Source organism: Drosophila hydei, unplaced genomic scaffold, assembly GCF_003285905.1.
Source record: "Drosophila hydei strain 15085-1641.00,03,60 unplaced genomic scaffold, DhydRS2 tig00000361-arrow-arrow-pilon, whole genome shotgun sequence".
NCBI lineage: Eukaryota > Metazoa > Arthropoda > Insecta > Diptera > Drosophilidae > Drosophila > Drosophila hydei.
Window position 1 is genome coordinate 436,658 of NW_022045717.1, and position 20,741 is coordinate 457,398.

A 20,741-nucleotide genomic window follows, 5' to 3' on the forward strand; every position below is an offset into this window, starting at 1 on the left:
AACTCTGGCATGGGGTAACCTGATAGCCGTTCGCCCCACCGAACTTGCCACCACCCCAGCCCCCCTACTACCTTCCGCCCTAGAAGCCATCTAGAAATCGGAGATAAGAATATGGAGCAAGTCGAAAAAAAAAGTAAAATGGTCAAACGAATTCGTATCGAGACAACTATTTCGAAGCAACAATTGAACTTAACGATCTTATGCAACCGCACTCTCTCTCTCTCTCTCTCTCTTATGAGTAGTGGCAGCTTATGAGAGTCAGAGCTAGCTGTTTATGAGAATTGCAAAGAAAGGCAACATCTTAGCAGCTGTATCTATATCTTTATCTATATATATATCTATCTATATACGTTATATAACTCATACTGATGCTATCTTTCGTTTCATTTGCAGTTCTTAGAGGGAATGACGCAGGCATTTCTTTTGCAGCGTTGGACTTTCGTTTTATAAGGTCAGTCAAATCCCAGATCCAGAAATATCTAATAAATTAGAACCTAAGCAAGCTCAAATGAAAACAAAAAAACAACTTTTATAGCAAGAGCAACAATCACACACAACTAAAAAAAATATATAAATATATATATATATATAGTCATGCCTATGTATCAGCTGCTCGTCGTGGCTACATAGGTGTACAAATATCTATGACCCAGAAATATTACGCGAATGCCTCACAACAGCAACAGCAGCAACAACAACAACAACAACAACAACAACAACAACAAACATCAAGTGTCAGCATTTTGCACTTTACCACAAAACTCGCAAAACACTTTGCCAACTCTCTCTCTCTCTCTCTCTCTCTGTCACCCTCTCTCGCTCTCTCTTGCTGTCTCTGTCTGCCTCGCTCCTTGCCTCGCTGGCTCAACTTCAACTCGAATTTCGTTTTCGATTTGCTTACCCTTCGCTTCTGCATCCAACGCCCGCCTTAGCTGCTTTTCCACTTGACATTCGTTTAGAGCCCAAAAGGCAATTTCGAACGCATTTTGGCCAGCAACAAAGGCGGCCAATGAATTACCGTTAAGACAGCGCTCACTGATGTTGTTGTGGCTGTTGTTTTTCTACCACATTCTACAAAGCATCGACAGCACACACACACACACACGCACACCCTCTCTCTGGCCCCATGGACTAGCCCGTCGGCGTCTGTCGCAATACGTGGCGTATACGTAATCTCGTTGTTGTTGTTGTTATTGTGTTTTTTGCAATCATTGTTGTTGTTGTTGTTCTGCCTTCTATTGCAGTTGCAGTTGTTTTTGTTATCGAGTCTAGGGGAGGGGCGCAGTGGAGCTTTGCATGCAAATGGCGTTCAAGGATTTTTGTGTGAAAGTTGTTGAACCTCATGACTGGCAATTAGAGTGCAACTGCAACTTGTGCGCCATTTTGATAGAGTATGAAAATATATCCATTAGCTCCACATTTGCATAAGATCTAATAAGTCAGCAGCATTGTTAACAAAGTGTTGCATAATCTAAACTAAATACGAGCTATGCGGAGAGCAATGTCTGGCACATGGAAGCTGCCAATTTGGGTATAGTTCCAGGTACTTGCTGCTCTTGATTGTACACATGCATATATGCTATATATATATATGTGCTTATATTCATAACTGATAAGAAGAAGAAACTGGAAAGAAAGCATGACAAAGCGCAACTCGAATGCTGCGGGAAATGCTTTGACTTTAGATAGTTTTGCATACAAATATATATATATATATATATATGTATATATATATATACGTGTGTGTGCGTGTATGTGTGTAACTATGACAACAACTAGGTGCAACAACAACAACTTCTATAAAAAGCTGGCTCAATTGGCTCGGCTGCCAGGCGACATTTGAACAACCCGAGGACCACACACACACACATATATATATATATATATATACACACATTTGCTTGCATGTGTGTGTGCATTTCCAATATGATCCAAGGATATTTCGGCTGCACTAAGTCCACATGACCTTCCAAAGTTGGTTGACTCGAGCCCAGCACAGAACAAAAAAAAAACCGTACAATAATAGAGCGAGAGAGAGAGGGAGAGGGAGAGAGGGAGAGCGAGAGAGTGAGAGAGTGAGGTGGATAGGGGAATAGATGACAGAAACTTTTGATTAAGCAACAGAGCACTGCAAGAGTTGACAAGTGTCGGGTCAGCGGGAGCTTTTGGGCGGCGCGGGCGTTGCGAGACGTCCAGGGCAGAGCAGAGCAGAGCAGAGCAGTAGAGTCTATGATGCAAGCAGTGCAGCGCGAGAGAACCAAAGCTAAGCAGAAACCGATAGACAGGCAGAAAGAGAGAGAGAGAGAGAGGGAGCGAGAGCGAGAGCGCGATTACAGTGCATGAGAGAGCGCATGCACTTGACGAAGCCGTTAGAAGCCAATGGACAAGAGCAAATGGCAAATGGCAGTTAGCAAAACTGCAACAACAGCAGCAGCAGCAGCAGAGGTAGCCGCGGTAGCAGCAGCAGCAGCAGCATTAGCAGCAGCAGCCGTTGCAGCGGTAGCAGCTTTTGGGGGCCTAAGGAAAACCCCACGCGCGTTGTCGTCGCTCGGGTTCTGCTCTCGCATGCTTTTCGGCTTCTGTTTCTGTTTTCGGTTTCTGTTTCGGTTCGCTGTCGTCACTGCAAGCCGTTTGACAATTTCGCTGTCCGTTGCTGCTGGTTGCTGGCTGCCAGTTGCACATTTCCGTTATATCCGCCAGACCGCCGTGCAGCAGCAGCAGCAGTCCAATTGGCTAGCGCTTTAACCAAAAATCGTACAGTGCGTGCGACATAAACAAAAACAAAAAGAAAAAAAATAAAAAAAAAAAAAACAAAAAAAAAAACACAACGAAACAAAAGTTAATAACTCGAACAACTTCTACTTCAAGCACTTGTAACACAGCAACAACAACAATAACAACTGCAACGGCAAGTCATTTTCGCATACGTTCGCTGTGCTGTTGACTGCGCTGCTGACGCCAACGTTGACGTTGTCGTTGGCGTTGTCGTTGTCGTCGTTGTCGTTGGCGTTGACTTTGTTTTGGCTTCAAGTGCTTCAGAGCTGCAGCAGCCTCTTACGAGCAGACCGCAGACTGCATACTGCATACTGCAGACGGCAGACGGCAGCGGCGGCAGCGCACTGACTTCAGTCGCTTTGTGGCTCGAACGCAGTCAGCGCGCGCGCGATTACCAAAAAAACCAAAGGCAACTAAGTAAATATTACTAAAAACCGAACTGCAAATGGCGATATTTTTTGTTCAAGTGTAAAGTGGGTGTTCAAAAGTGGAGACAATTGCAGAGCAAGTGCAACTCCAAAACAGTTATACAAAAATCTAAGGATCCCAAAATCAGCAACAACAATAACAACAAACACAGTAGACGCTGCAGCAGAGACAAAACGCGTGCAACTATGCCTGGCCCGGCGCTGTGGTCCGGTGAGTACCACATTAAAAAATAATAATAAAACAAAAAACAAATAAAAATTGAAAGACAAAAAAACAACATTGCAAAGCTCGCTCACAAATGCGCGCACGCGTACGGTCGCTCTCTTTGACGCTGAGCACTCTCTTTCGCAGTTGCATATTTCCGTATGCCATCTCGCTCAGCTAAGCGGGCATGCGTGCTTGGCTGGCTGGCTGTCTCACTTGCACGCCCGCCGCTGATCCGTGTCATGGACAAGGAAAGAACCCAAAAACTTTCACTTGCGCCAGAGAAGAGGCAACAGCCTGTCAGCTGGCGGCCACTGAGAGCGAGGCTCAAGAGAGCGCTCTGTATGCCCTATGCTCTGTGTGTGTGTGTTCCGTGTGAGAGAGTGTGTGTACAGCAAGTGAGCGCGTAGTAAGTGGAGTTTTGGGCGGCTTTAAGCTTCCTGCGTTACAAGTTACATACATGCAAAAAAAAAAAAACAGTAAAAGCAACAGCAACAACAGTAACAACAGTAACAAGAGCAAATGCAGCAGTAGACTTGACACGTTTGCTTTGCTCGCATTTTCATGTTGTTGTTATTGCTCATTATAAAGTCGTAAGCCAGTTTTGTATGTATGTATTTGCAAATTGTGTGTCTGTGTGAGTGTGTAAAGCAAAATGTCAGTGAGCAATAAGGAAATGAAATGTGCGCCAAACAATTACATATTGAATTTGTTGCTGTTGCCGCTGTTGTTGTTGATGTTGTTGCCGCTGTTGCTGCTAACAGCGTGCAATGTATTTGAAATCGAAAGTGCTCGAGACAATGGTCAACGAACGAACGTGCCAGTGAGAAGGCATCATTGACTATAGCGCCTGTAGGGCTATAAAGGGGCGTGTCTTTGGGAAGGGCTGGGCTGGGTTGAACAGGGGAATGGGGAAAGGAGAGTGTGCGGGAGTATAAATAAATGTTGTTGGCGACATACTAAATGGCAAATGCTGTACAAGACACGACTCAACATAATATTTACTTATTTATTTTCGATTTTTTTGTCGCTACACCCACCGTTCCCTGTCCACTGTTTTTTGTCCATCCACATTTTGCAATTCATGACATTGCTGCTTCTTAATGCCGCCCGTCGCCGTTGCGCTCCACTTGCGCAGCCGCCGCCGTTGCGCAATCGTTGATGATTTTCTGCTCTTTTTCAAATTCACTTTTACCTTTTACTCACTGTCACAGTGCGCCTGTGTAATGCATACTTTAGCTTAAGTCAATTTGCGTGTGTGTGTGTGAGTGTCACCCACTGATCAGCAATGGGATCCCAATTGCAATGTATATTTGCGCTTGCTGCGACCGAGTCAGGAAGCATTTGATACAATCAGCCTCCCACTCCCACTCCCACTCCCACTTACACTCACTCTCTCTCTTTCTTTCTCCTTCGAACATCTAATAGCTATGTTATATTAATGCTCAAAGCTTTTTTATGCAGTAGCAGCAGCAGCAGGCGTCGCAGTCGTAGCGACGCTAGCGTCGCTGCACTCGCGCACACTGGTGGCACAGTTTTATGTTTCATTTCATTGAACCTTTGCATAAGCGCCTTGCTATCTTCCGCAGCCGCTCTCTTTCTAGCCTGTTGACGTAAGTGACGACACGAATGTAAAGTCCCGACTCCCGAGACCGAGGCGAAGTTGGAAACGAAGACGAAGTAGTAGTCGTTGTAGGAAAGCTTTTACTGCCTGCTATTAACTGCAATGAATACGACCCACTGGCAGCAAGCCGGTCAACGTCCACACACATACACGCATGAACACACACACACGCACACGCACACTCATGTAATACAACTTCAAATTTGAATTTAAATGCAGAACACATATGCATAAACTGTAGCATTGGATGGGGGAGCGCCCCACAAAGCTCAGTAGTTTTTTTTTTTTTTGTTCGTGCTTCTATTTTCTATTTTCATGCGCCTAGGCGGCAGCGACGTCAGCTGAAACTGTCGCCAGACGCAACGGAGCTATTCCTGTAGGGTAGACAGTACCATTGCGGGGTGCAGTACATGCAAGCTGGCTAGAGTAGCTGGCATAAGCTTCTGGTGTGCGCCCACTCGCATTCTCTCTCACTCTCATATTCTCTCCGTTTATCTATCTAGCGCTTATTGCAGCCGAACGAACGCTGGCCGAATGTGTTGCCGAGCGGTCGCGCATAGCATAACTATGACGTCGACGTCGCCTGGGTCTATGGCTTTGTCTGTGTCTGTGTCTATGACTGCGCCATGCATATGCTTATATGTATTGGTGTGTGCTTTTTTACTTTTTGTCTATTGGTTTTCATTTTCATTTGCAGTCGACGTCTATTGCGACTGCGGCGGCGACGGCGGCGGCGGCAACGGCGACTGCGACTGCGGCAGCGGCCGCGACGTTTCCCGTCTAATGTTGTGCTGTGATCGTTTTGGCTTTCGGCTGCGGCTGCGGCTACAGCTGCGGCAGCGACAACGACAGCGCAGCTTTGAATTTGTTATTGCTGTTGTTATATCGCGCTAGTTTTCGAGGCGCGCGCGCCTGCAACCAGCTACGTTGGCAGCGCAGCCAGCGCAGACGTCGCTGGCTGACTGGGCTGAGACGGTTTGTGGCTGCTGCTTGCTTTCTTTCGCTCGCTTACTCCTTTCATTTCACTTTATTTCGTTCGAATGTACGCACGTTGGCCGCGGAGCAGCATCAAACAAAACAACAACCAGCCGACAACGACAACAACAACAACAAAAACAACAGCACACGGCGCGAAAGCGACTCTTGGCCGCTGTCTCTCTGTTTGTTGTGTGTTGTCATACGGAAGAGACACTATATAATTTTTTTTTCGCTTTTTTTTCGTATTTTTTTCTGTTGTTTTTTTATTATTATTATTTTTGTAATATTAGTGTGTTGTCATTTTTGGTTGTTGTGCGCGCACTAACGAGTACCCGGTTTACTGCCATTCGTTACTTTCGGCGTGCGAAAACAGTTATTGTTAACGGTCATCACGGGATTTCAACTCGCTCGCGCCTTATTTGATGTGGTCTGCCTGTAATATAAATATGCCTCTCTATATATAAATTGGATATACCTATGATAAATAAATATGCGCATACACATACATAGATAACAAGATAAAAATGCATTCTCGCGCTGTTCTCAATATCTCTCGCTGTCTCTCTGTGTGTGTGTGTGAGTGTGTGTTAGTTGTTGTTGCTAGCTAGAACAACAAATCAAATAAGAAAACAACTATCTAACGGTCAACGGCTTAAAGTGATCATAAACAATAAATAAATACACATATCTTTATATCTATATCGTGTGTATATATAGATATAGTTATATCTGACAATTTTTTTTAATGTTTGTTGTATACATGTTGTTACCAGTGTTGCCCACCCGCAAGCCCCACTTCTAAACACACCAACACACACAGTCAGACAGACAGACAGACAGACACACTCGTCATAATTCACTCCTCACTCGTCACTCGTCACTCGTCACTCGTCAATTGGCGCCTTTACCATCATTTGCCATAACGTCAGGATATTTCTCCCTCTCTCTCTCTCTCTCTGTGTGTGTGTGTGGCTTCGTCTTCTACTACTTCCATTTTTTTTGCTCACATTTCTTTCCATTCGCTCATTAGCTGTTAAAAAGTGAAACACTCGCTTCCAGTGCGTGTGCGTGTGTGCGTGTGTGTGGGTGTGTGTGCAGCATAAAAAGCGCATTGATTGACTACAAATTGTGGATAAAACTCATGCCCGGATTGTGGTGCAAGCATGCGTCCTAGTTGGCGCTGCTTGCCAGCGGTTGCCGTTGCCAGCATGGCAACAGTTGCCAGTGTTGCCATCCTTCGACAGCTGTGCCTGCCCACCTAAGCACCAGGATCAGTCCAAATGAATGCCAATCAGCCGCTGAGCCTGGAGCCAGCGGTGGCTGCTGTCAATGTTGCCGCTGTCGTTGCCGAAGCGGCAGCAACAGCCACAGCAACAGCCAGCAAAGCTGGCGAGGCCAAGCAGAATGGCCAGCATACGCACGAGGAGCAGCAGCTAAGAGCCATCAATGGTCACGGCAACAACAATAACAACAACAGCAACAGCAACAACATCGATGACGACGATGTTGCTGACAAGGACGCCGGCTTGGAGGTTGATAGCAGCAACAGCAGCAGCAGCAAGTTGACCATTATCAAGACACCGCTTAACAAAACGCTGCTCAAGAAGTGCAACAACAACAACAGCAGCAGCAGCAGTAATAGCAACGGCAATCTGCCGCATTCTGTTGCATTCAACAGCAGCAGCAACAACTTGCGCGGCAGCAGCAGCAGCAACAACAATGCTGGCATCGGCAGCAGCACCAACAGCGACATCAACGACAATGCTTTGGGTTTTGGCTGCGATTCCGGTTTTAAAAGCGGAAATAACAATGAACAAGAACAATTTATGAATGATAATCATCATCATCATCATCATCATTACCATCATCATTATCATCATCATGACGGCGACGGCGATGGCAACGGCAACGGCGACGGCGACAACGACAACAACAACAACAACGACAATGATAATGATAACATTAATGATGTTGCTACTGCTGTTGCTGCTGCTGGCGCCAGTGGCGACGACGTCGATGTTGCAGCCGCAGCAGCAGCAACAGCAGCAACAGCAAGAGCAACATGCTGCTCTACGCCCGAGCATGGGGCAGCCGATGAGCAGCAGGAGCAGCAGAAGCTTGACTTTCGTCTACAAACGCCAGCAGGAGCAACGGCAGCAACAGCAGCAGCAGCAGCAGCAGCAATATCCTGCACAGCAGCAACATTGCCAGCAGCAGCAGCAGCACAAAATGCTTGCAGTCAAAAGTGTAACAAGTGCAACACCCACAACAACAACAACAACAACAGCAGCAGCAGCAATAATAACAACAACAGCAACAACAACAACAATAACATCCATTACAACAACTATAACAATTATTATAAGAAAAAATCTCGTATGCCGCCCATTTGCCGTTAGTATTTTTTGAATACGTTCTGTTTTCACTTAACATAAACTCGATTTTATCATAATACCCTGTATTATCAGTTACTTCCCAAAGAGCCACTGCACTCACCCACCCCTACACACACACACACATACCCACACACACACACACACTGCGTAAAAGTTCCCCAGAATTACAACAAAAAAATAAACCTAAAACTAAAAAGAATCCAAATTTTCGAAAATAGTGACAAAAATAACGCAAAAATAACGCAAAAAATACCGCAAAAGATACCGCAAAAATACCGACAGAAATACTAAAAATTAATATGCAAACAAAATTGTTAAAAACTCGAATTGGCAAACCCTTTCCGTCCCCCTACCCCGCGCTACCCCACCCTCTCTCTCTCTCTCTCTCTCTCTCTCTCGCTTTCATCAACACGACGCTGATCGTGTTGATGAACGTTAAATACCCTGTTTTTTTGTTTTTTTTTTGGTAATGCCGCAGGCTCTGCCGTCATGTGGCAAGTGTGGCACACCGAACTGACAGCAACTAAATGCTTACCTCGAGTACAAACACAACAAAAACAAAAACAAAAACAACAACAACAGCAACAACAAGAGCAACAACAACAACAGCAACAAGAGCTGCAACAGCTTTAAGAAAACAACCAAAAAAAAAACATAAGCAAAAACAATTTCAACACAATCGGCATTCAAAATTTTTACGTATTCTCTTACGTTCCAAATTCAAGAATCGAATCGGCAACAACAAAATTATGACATCCATAGGTAAATCTGCTCTCAGTGCAAAACTGTCCAAACTACCCACTAACCATTTACATAGTAGCAATCTACTAATACCACTAATTTAGATACCGTAACACTTTCAACTCTGTCCAACAAACCGATCATTCCTAACCTCACTAACAGCAACAGCAACAGCAACATCAACACCATCAACAACAACCACAACAACAACAACAACAGTCCCTCTCTTTGTATATAAAGTATTCCCTCTGGCTGCACATATGTTCCATAGTATTTTACTCGATGATTTACAGCATGATTTTGGTGCACTGAACGAAATGATGTGCGCACTTAGCAACATGCAAGAATTTGCTGATGAAATGCTTGATCGATAAGCGATATTCGTAAGAAGTTTCAAAATCAATTGATTTATCAAGTTGCGTGTTATCGATAAATGTATCGATCAAGTCGACTTGTTTTTGGGGCAGTTTCTACGCATACAGATAATAAATATATTTGATTGTTGACTTGCTGGGCTATCGATAAATTTATCGATTTATCGATTAATCGACTAACGTGACAGACAGCACATATGAGAGATGCTCATTAAAATTAATAACATTTACTTTAAAGAAAGTCGATTTTGCTATAAATAGTAATCGATAATCGTTTATCGATAGGCAACTGCTGTCTCTAGGTTAAAATTTATTAGATGCGTATACAACAGGTGCTAAATACTAGTCAAATAAACACATATATACTATATTTAATACATTTAATAATTTTAACAAATTATCGATAAATGATTTTTGTAGTTTTTTGTTTGATCGGCGATAAAAGACCTCAAATTACTGATATATCGAAATGCAGGCTTTGCTAAAGCTAACAACGATAGGTAAATGTTTGATTATTGTTTATCGATGTGGGCAGCACTGATCGATAAATAAGTCTAAGCATATAACAGTTTTCAGTTAATAGCTTTGAACTACAGATATTCCTAGAGCCAAACAAATTTCCACCTATTTAAAGTATCGAAACTGGGCAAAGGTTCGATAACAATGTGTCAAGGCACGGGAATATCGAAAGTTATCAATTTTCTTGTGTGTTTTTTGCTTTGCTTGGTTTATCGGATCGCCTCGAATTGGAAATGGGATCCCAGCGAGCGGCTGCAGTTGCAGCTGAAGTTCTCGAAACGCTTCGCCTGTTGAGCGCTTCCAGCTCGATTCACATTAGTTGTGACTCTCGCACAGGTGCGTGTGCAGCGTGTGGGTGGGTGCTTTTACTAGCTGCTGTTCCTACCACGCGCCGCACACACAGCCAAACAGGCACACAGACAGCCACGCATGGGCTTTATTGTTTAGAATAATCTTGCGCTTGATAATGAAAATAGGTCAAATTTTAAAAATACACACACAAACGCGACACTGCGACGTCGCTGGCGACGGCGCTGCTGCCGTCCGCGTCTCCGTCTCGCCGTCGCTGATCGTGGCTGCGTGTAGATACGACATTAGATAGATACACACGCACACACAGAGAGAGCCATGGGCCAACGCACCGCGTTCACTAATTGAGCTAGAGCGAGAGCGAGAGCGAGCGCGAACGCGTGTAGGAGCGAGAGAGCATGCGCTAGAATTTTCAATGCGATCGAAAGTTCAGCTGTTGCTGCTGCTGCTGCGACCCCCTCAACAAATGCTGCCCATGCTGCCAGAGCTCTCTCTCTCTCTCTCTCCCTCTCCCTCTCTCGGCCATTCGCTCTGCTTGAACTTCTAGCTTGCAACAGACTGCAACACAAGCGCTTATCTTGCCGCTGATAGCGTGCCCCTTGGGCTAGCTGTGCCTGCCTCCTCCCTTTAGCCAGCCCCACGCCTCTGTCGATATTTACTTTTGACCCATTTCGCGCTTCGTCTTGTGTCTTTTTCGTTGTTGCTTCTTTGAGGCTACGCAGCTAATTATGTTAGACAATCGAAGCGAGCGCACAGCCAGCCCACCCCCTGCCCCTTGGCAACAGTTGAACCAGTTCGAACGCTGCTCGTTGGGGAAGTAAATGCAAATTTTGTTTTGACCATTTGGCAACAACTTCCGCAAAATTCGAGACGAAGCAAACGAAAACCGAAACAAAACAAAAAACCACTCGAACTGACATATGATTTTATGCAGTGATTCACCTGGCAGAGCCCAAGCCAAAGCGTTTTATGAATAGTCAACACGGCCATAACTATTTGCCATATGCTTGGGCTATCAACTCGTTCTCATGGACATGGAATATGCTTTAGCAGCTGATAACGGCTCAGCTCAGGCCGGGCGATCCACATGCATTTCACTCTCTCCACATAGCTACCATAAGTCACGATTTGGTTCTAGCTCGTATACCGAGAGTTATTTAAATGAAAATCTGAAATTCTAAACGGCAAATCAAGTTTGACAAGTTAACGAATTCGGCGTCGGCTTGAGACAAAGTCACGGCCATGGGAAACGTAGCGGCAGCATCTCCCAGACGAGGCTAAAGAGGCTGAGCATGCAAGAATATTTTAGCCAGCTCTGCCAAAGAGCCACATGAGTCGCTGCCTAGACCCGACTGCCTGACTGCCCAATGCCCGCTCACAGCTAAATTCAGATCTAGACTTTATCAACATGGCCGAGCTGTAGGCGGCCTGCCACGCCCCTAGTAAGTGTATCGCAGCACTGTTAAGACTTTGCTCTGTCCGCAAGACGTGCTGATCGCGGCTTTAAAGTTGTGTTACATATGACCTGCCACGCCCCCAAAGTGACGTATATGATCTATAAAGTTTGGGCACTATAAAACTGATAGATGAAAGGCAAAGTAGCTAGCATGAATAAGGCCTAGCTAAAAGATACAATCATTAGATACAGATACAAGATACAGATAAAAGATACAGATACAAGCTAAAGCTGACACTAGCGGAAAATACTTTCAGCTATTCATATAAAAATATATATATATAAAAGTATTGCCTGCTTGTATCTGTATCTTGCACTTGTATCTTGTATCTGCATCTACTGCCAACTGCTGTTCCAGCTGAAAGCTCTGAGCCACGCTTAACTTAACTTTAGCATTCGAATTTGTTATCGTAGCCCAAAATGTGACTATTTAAAATATTGTGGAATTTATTATTATACAAAATATTTAGAGTCGTAACTTAAGAAACTTTGGAGTCTTGAGCTCTGGCTGTCTGTTCGCCCAAGTCAAAACATCGATATTTATCGATAGTAAAGCATAAAGATATTGACATAGAAAATGACGTTTATGAAATAGCACTAATTTGAGTCAAGTCAGCTCGAGACTTAAACAGCTAACTCTAGCGGGTTATTTGATCGATTTCATTGATGTGAACAAAGTTATCGATCATAGCAAGCAAACTGTATGTGTGTATGGATCAGGCATATATAGCTTGGGCTGTCTTCGCACTGCTAGACACAACTTGACAGCATTTGCTGGAGCTCAGTTTGGCAAAGCCATTCCTGGGGCACCAATCACACCAAGCACAGCAAGTCGAAGCATGTTGCAAGTATTCCTCGAGCTCAATTTGCCTCTATCTGTAAGCCTCAACTTTGCTCTGTGTTTAGCTATAGACTACATATTAACTGTATATATAATACGTATATATTTATATATATATTGCATATCTATATGTCTTTCTGTCTCTAACTCTGCAACTGCCTTGCCCCATGTCTGTCTTTGCCACGCAGGAATTATGACACTGAGCCGTGGCCCGTACAGCGAGCTCGATAAAATGAGCCTTTTTCAAGACCTCAAACTCAAGCGACGCAAAATCGATTCAAGATGCAGCAGTGACGGCGAATCCATAGCGGACACATCCACCTCGTCGCCGGATCTATTGGCGCCGATGTCGCCGAAGCTTTGTGACAGCGGCACGACGCCGGCGCTGCCGTCGCTGCCGTCGCTGCCGGCGCTGCCAGCGCTGCCCTCGCTGCCATCGGTGACGGTGACGGTGACAACGGCAGCATCCACATCGGCGGCAGCAGCCGCCACCTCATCATCAGCATCATCAGCATCATCTTCAATGTCTGCGGCAGCGGCCAGCTGTCCGACCAGCAGCAGCGGCAGCAGCACCATAACCATAACGGCAACAGCCGCAGCCAAGGCAGCTGCGGCCGCAGCGGCAGCTGCTGCTGCCAGCAGTGGATCGGCTGGCGGATCCAAGCATCAACAGACTGAAATCAACTCATCCAGCAACGCGATCACAGCGGCGGCTGCCTCGACGGTCATGTCGCCACCGCCGCCAGCGGCGACGCCGCCACTGGCACTGGACACTGCAGCTGGTGGCGCTGGCGTGGAGGCCTTGTCGCTGGCATTGAGTGCGCGCGGCACGCCGACGCCGCCGCACAACAATGGCGGCGCCTCCAGCTCGAGCAATGGCAGCAGTCGCCTTGCCTCGCCCGATTCGCTCGAGGAGAAGCCGTCGACGACGACGGGCGGTCGCAGCAGCGCCACGCCCACCAATGGTCTGTTGGCGAGCAGCAGCAGCAGCAGCAGCAACAACAACAACAACAACAACAACAGCAGCAGCAGCAACAAGATCAGCAGCAATCTGAGCGTCATACGCTCCGTCAAGGAGGAGCGCATCCTGGCCTCGCCCACCAAAATGCTCGCCTACCATCAGCAGCAGCAGCAGCAGCAGCAGCAGCAGCAGAGGGAGCGCGAGCGGGAGCGTGAGCGGGAGCGGGAGCGTGAGCGCGAGCGGGATCTGAAGGCAGCCACGGGCCATGTCACGGTGCTGGTGACGCCCTCGCGCATCAAGGCGGAGCCGCCGCCGCCCGCCTCGCCCTCCTCCACCACGCAGCGGGACAGAGAACGCGAAAGGGAGCGGGAGCGGGAGCGGGATCGAGATCGAGAGCTGGGCAGCTCCAGCTCCATCAGCTCCTCGCAGCACATCAGTCGTGCCAGTCCGCCGATGGGCCAGCATCATTCGCATGCTTACGGCCATCCGCACGGCCACGCCCATGCCCACGCCCACGCGCACGCCCAGCTGGGCGGCCACGGGCATGGCAGCCTAGCGCCCGCCTCCATCGTCCAGACCCATCATTTGCACCAGCAGCTGACGCAGCCGCTGACGCTGCGAAAGAACAGTCCGCCGCAGGAGCTGCAGCTGCCGCAGCTGGCCATGCAGTCGATGCAGCAGCTAACACAGCAGCAGCTGCACCTGCACCATCTGCTGGGCCAGCAGCAGCAGCAGCAGCAGCAGCAACAGCAGCAGCAGCAACAGTCGCCGCAGCACTTGCAGCAACACTCGCCGCACGCGCTCATCCGCGTCAAGAAGGAGCCCAATTCGGGCGGTGGATCTGGTGGCCAGGTGCAGCGGCATCTCTCGCCGCATCACCATCAACACCAGCACCAGCAGCAGCAGCAGCAAAACCAGCAACATCAGCAGCAGCAGCAGCAGCAGCAGCAGCAGTCGCTAATGCACTCCGCCTCGCTGCAGTCGCTGCGTCATCCGAGCCGCGATGCGGCAATATTGTTTCGCGTGAAGAGCGAGGTGCAGCAGCAGGTGGCGGTGGCTGCCGCCGCCGCCTCGAGCGGGCTGCCGCATCTGATGCAGCCGACGGCAGCAGCAGCAGCGGCCGCAGCAGCAGCAGCACAGCGCATGGTCTGCTTCAGCAATGCGCGCATCAACGGCGTCAAGCCGGAGGTGATTGGCGGCCCGCTCTGCCCGTCGCCGCATCCCTCGTCCTCGTCATCGTCGTCGCAGCTGTCGCCGCAGACGCCCTCGCAGACGCCGCCGCGCGGCACGCCCACCGTCATTATGGGCGAGAGCTGCGGCGTGCGCACCATGGTCTGGGGCTATGAGCCGCCGCCGCCGACTGCGGGGCAGCAGCAGCAGCAGCAGCAGCAACAGCAGCAACAGCAGCACCAACAGCAACAACACCAACACCAGCAACAACAACAGCAGCAGCAGCAGCAGCAGCAGCATCAACAACAGCAACAGCAGCAGCAGCAGCAGCAGCAACAGCAGCAGCAGCAGCAGCAGCAGCATTGCCTGCAAACTGCCTCGTCACCCTCGACGGGGTCCATTACGCCCAGCCATACGCCCGGTCCGCCGACTGTGGGTCCGCAGAACAACGAGGAGGCAGCGCAGCTGTTGCTCTCTCTCGGACAGACGCGCATCCAGGATATCCGTCCGCGTCCGCATCAATTTCGCACGCCGCACGCCCTCAACATGGAGCGCCTGTGGGCTGGGGACTACTCGCAGCTGCCGCCGGGTCAGCTGCAGGCGCTGAATCTCAGCGCACAGCAGCAGTGGGGCAGCTCCAATTCCAATTCCAACTCCAGCGGCAGCGGGCGCTCCCTCGAGGTGCCACACGAGCCGACGGACGAGGACGATCAGCCGCTGGTCTGCATGATATGCGAGGACAAGGCCACGGGTCTGCACTACGGCATCATCACCTGCGAGGGGTAAGTCGAAGCACGCAGCGAGCAGCACTCAGCACACTTTGACTAACCTGCCCATCCGCCCATCCGCCCATCCCCCTCCCCCACTCTCTCTCTCTCGCTCTCTCTTGCAGCTGCAAGGGCTTCTTCAAGCGCACCGTGCAGAACAGAAGGGTCTACACCTGCGTGGCCGATGGCACCTGCGAGATAACCAAAGCACAGCGCAACCGTTGTCAGTATTGTCGATTTAAGAAATGCATTGAGCAGGGCATGGTGCTGCAAGGTCAGTATGACACTCAATCCCACATCACTCACAATCCTTTGCCAAACATTTCTCTAATGTTAAGTATCACGAAAAAAAGAAGGCCAAGTGGGGGCTGCCTGACTAGAAAATACCCTGAACCCTGCTCACAACTGTCTTGAGTTGTCGGAGTAAGCGAGTGCCTTACGTCTGCTGCGAGGGGTCTGTCAGGGACTAAAAGATATTCCGAGGACATTTGCCTGTGCTGCTGGGCCAGGCAGCTTTAGCCTTTTAAGATCACTCAACTCAGTAGCGGGGCATCAACTTTTATGAGTCAGTAGCGGGGCATCAACTTTTAGGAGTCAGTGTGTGGACAAGTCTAATTTTGTGCTTATATTTCTTGCCTTGATCCGTGCTAGCCGTGCGGGAGGATCGCATGCCGGGCGGACGTAACAGCGGCGCCGTCTACAATCTGTACAAGGTGAAGTACAAGAAGCACAAGAAGACAAACCAAAAGCAACAGCAGCAGCAGCAGCAGCAACAGCAGCAGCAGCAGCAGCAGCAACAGCAGCAGCAGCAGCAACAGCAGCAGCAGCAGCAACAGTTGCTGTCGCCCATACATCATCATCATGCTGCTGGCGGGCATGGCCATCCGGCGCAACTGTCGCCGCATCACTTGCTGTTGCCGCAGCAGCAACAGTTGGCGGCAGCTGTTGCCGCCGCTGCCCAGCACCAGCAGTCGAAGCTGTTTATGGGTCCCGTGCTGAAGACCGAACACTTGCAGCCGCCGCCAATGCACAGTCCGGCACAGCAGCAACATCAGCAGCAGCAGCAGCAGCAACAGCAGCAGCAGCAACAGCAGCAGCAGCAATCGTCGCCGCATTTGTCGCTATCCTCCCCGCATCACGTGCCGCCGCCGCCCAATGTAACACAGCAGCAACACCACAACCATCACCAGCAGCAGCAACAGCAGCAGCAGCAGCAGCAACAGCAGCAGCAACAGCAGCAGCAGCAGCAACAGCAACCATCGCTGCCGGCGCATCTGATGAACGGCACCATATTGAAGACTGCGCTGACCAATCCCAGCGAGATTGTTCATCTGCGGCATCGTCTCGACTCGGCCGTCAGCTCGTCGAAGGACAGACAGATCTCGTATGAGCATGCGCTCTCCATGATCCAGACGCTGATCGACTGCGATGCCATGGAGGACATTGCCACGCTGCCGCACTTCAGCGAGTTCCTCGAGGACAAGTCGGAGATCAGCGAGAAGCTGTGCAACATCGGCGACTCCATCGTCCACAAGCTGGTGTCGTGGACCAAGAAGCTGCCCTTCTATCTGGAGATCCCCGTCGAGATACACACAAAGCTGCTCACGGACAAGTGGCACGAGATACTCATACTGACCACGGCCGCCTACCAGGCGCTGCACGGCAAGCGCTCATCGAGCGCCGCCACAAGCCCCAACAATCACAGCAGCAACAGGCACGGCTCGCCGGCGCCAACATCGACGCCCACGGCCAGCCAGCTGCCGATGCCGCTGCACAAGGACGATCCGGAGTTTGTCAGCGAGGTGAACTCGCACCTGAGCACGCTGCAGACCTGCCTAACCACACTGATGGGCCAGCCGATAGCCATGGAGCAGCTGAAGCTCGACGTCGGCCACATGGTCGACAAGATGACGCAGATAACGATCATGTTTCGCCGCATCAAGCTCAAGATGGAGGAGTACGTCTGCCTCAAAGTCTACATACTGCTGAACAAAGGTACGTCCGCCACTGGCATCCACATTAGTCCCTAAGCGAGCCCGCTCATGTTGTCCCCTTTGTAACTTTTAGCAGAAGTGGAACTGGAGAGCATACAGGAGCGCTACATCCAGGTGCTGCGCTCCTACCTGCAGAGCTCATCGCCGCAGAATCCGCAGGCGCGGCTCAGCGAGCTGCTCTCCCACATACCCGAGGTAAGTCGCCAGCCGTACAGCTCAGCCACTGGCAGCTAATCCCGACCAATCCCCGACAGATTCAAGCGGCGGCCAGCTTGCTCCTGGAAAGCAAAATGTTTTATGTGCCCTTCGTGCTCAACTCGGCGAGCATAAGGTAGCAAATGCTTGAGCATGGCCTGCTGCCCGCCAGCAATCATCAGCCGGCGCCGTCCAAGCGCCAACAGCAACACGAGCAACATCCAACAACAACACCAGCAACACGTCGCAGATCCCGGCCACAACAACAGCAGCAGCAGCAGCAGCAGCAGCAGTTGCAGGCGCAGGTTGCCTTGTTGCTGGATCTGCCCAAGATCAAAATTGAAATTGGCGCTACGGAGCCGCCGTCGCCACAGCAGCAACAACAACAATTGCCGCTGTCGCTGACAGCAGCCAACACGGCCAGCGCCAATAGCAATGCCTCCTCGTCCATACTGAAGACTTCGCTGCTGAGCGGCGCAGCGGCAACGTTGGCCACGCTAACAGCAGCTGCTGATCAAATAGCGCGCAGCAGCAACAACAGCAGCAGCAGCAACAGCAGCAGCAGCAGCAGCAGCAGCAAGATGGCAGCAAACAGCAGCAACAGATTAGAAGAGAGCAAAAGACTTGAACATCAACAACATCAGCAACAACAACAAACACAACAACAGCAACAACAACAACAACAATATACATCAATTCTACAAACGGCCTTAATGTCACAACGTCCACTGGCAGCTGCTAGCACGCTAGCAACAGCAGCAGCAGCAGCGCGAACATCAACGCCGCCGCCAGCTCATGTGCTGAAAACGGCGGTGACATTGGCCAGCCTAAGTGAAATAGCCACTGCTCAGCAGCAGCAGCAGCAGCAGTTGCTCGCATTGCAGCAGCAGCAACAGCAACAGCAACTTATACTGCCCCGTAGGATAATCAACTTAAACAACAACAACACTGCCACGAGCCCAGGAGCAATAACAATCACTACCAAGCAGCTGCCGCGACAACGCAACGGCAGCAGCAACAGTTCAAGTCAGGCGGCAAACGGTAAGCAACAATATTTGTGAGCAATGCAAGCAGCTAATTTTGATATACCAATTGCCAGCAGCTGCAGCAGCAACAACAGCAACAGCAACAGCAACAGCCGCAACAACAAACACAGCAACAAGCACAATGCTGCCCAACGGCAACTGTTGCCGACAGCAGGCAACTGTTGCCAGCACTGCCACAATACACACACAAACCGATGAGCAGCTGTTGCTGTCAGCTGCCACGCCCACGTCATTAACAATGCGCCCAGCAACAATGCAACAATGGACTGCCGTGTCGACGACGACGACGACGACACAAACACAAACACAACATCCACAACAACAACAACAACAACAACAACAAACAACAACATCCACAGCACCACACAACAACAACAACAACAATATTAATAATAATAATAATTTTAATAATAACAATATAAATCATAATTATACTGCCGCTGCTGCCACGCCCATGCGCCCGCCTACGCGCACGCCCGTGACCTCAGCTTCTGTTACTGTAGTTGTGTTCAAAACAATGTTACCTGATGACTGAATTATTTTAGAATAGTACACTTAAAGCATGTTTTTTATTATCGATTACCGATTACCGATTACCAATTTAATATCGATTACCGATTACCAATTACCATTTACCAATTACCAACTACTAAGGTTCGATTAGCGATCGTCGATCGTCGATTACCGATTATCCATCATCGATTCTCGGTTATCAATTATCGATTATTGATTATTATTATTATCATTATCATTATCATTATCACTATTATTACTACATACATAATGTAGAGCATATTGTATTTTCATGTAATTTTTCATTTTCGCCCCAATTGTTGGAGATCTTAGAAGCCAAAACCTAACCTAACCTAACCTAACCTAACCTAACCTAAAATATAGACAAACACAAAGAAAACAAAAGTAGAGAAATCAAGAAGAAGAAAATGCAGCACTAAACCAAGCGAACCAACCAATCCTGTTGCCCTAACCCAACCCTAACGTATTCAAAAGACTGCGGACCGAAAATGAAACGAAATTAAATGGAACGGAACGGAACGAAACAGATCAACAAAAGCAGCCAGACCAATGAAATGAAATGAAATGAAATAGAACATCTCCTAAATGAACGTACAGAACACAAGACTGCAGAGTAGAAAAACATTGAATGGAATCGCTGACCCACAACAAGACTGCAAACCTATGTGAAACATAATGGAATGAAACACCTTTTTCTGCTTGACGCCCTGACCAAGACGAACGCACTGAACACACAAGACTGTAGACTGTAGACTGTGAAACGGAACGAAATGGCATGAAACGAGCAGAGCAGCGAAACGAAATGGAATGGAACAGTTTGGTTTGGTCTAGTTTTGGCTAAAAAACAAAAAAAAAATAGATTTTTGTTTTGTGTTCTCATTCGGTTTTAGAACTGAATTCTGTGCTTTTTACGGCATTACGAAGGTGTGTGTGTGTGTGTGTGTATGTGTGTGTGTTGACTTTTTAAACTAAATAAATTATGCTTTTACTATATACATACATTATTTAATATATATACACACACACACACACCCACACACATATATATATAATTATAAATTTTTTTTTTAATACAAAATTTTAGAGAGCAAAAAATTGCAAAAAAAAGGAGGAAGAAGAAAATGAATTAATTAATTAATTAATTTAAGTGTTAACATTTATTCATATGGAAGTTGATTTAAGATCAGTTAAGATTGAGCTAATCAATTATAGCCACACACACACAAATACACACACACACACAGACACACACTCATATAATGTATACAGCTATAAGAATACATTGTTTTTTTTTTATACATATATATCTATATATACACACAGATCTGAATAGATATATATATATGTAACGCAAATCAACCACATAAGGTATATATATATACATATATACACGCATACATCTAATATATATATATACATACATAGGAA

General features: G+C 48.1%; 1 protein-coding gene across 1 annotated transcript; it reads left to right on the forward strand.

Annotated features, from left to right (window-relative positions):
- The first annotated feature begins 3,176 nt into the window (after nucleotides 1-3,176).
- LOC111604019 (hormone receptor 4) lies at nucleotides 3,177-19,701 on the forward strand. Its single transcript, XM_030224122.1, is given in 9 exon segments — nucleotides 3,177-3,414; nucleotides 12,835-13,036; nucleotides 13,340-15,559; nucleotides 15,670-15,818; nucleotides 16,196-17,539; nucleotides 17,615-17,733; nucleotides 17,793-18,774; nucleotides 18,836-19,007; nucleotides 19,677-19,701. Coding segments are annotated over 9 exon segments (5,238 nt in total). The 5' UTR covers nucleotides 3,177-3,389.
- The last annotated feature ends 1,040 nt before the right edge of the window (nucleotides 19,702-20,741 follow it).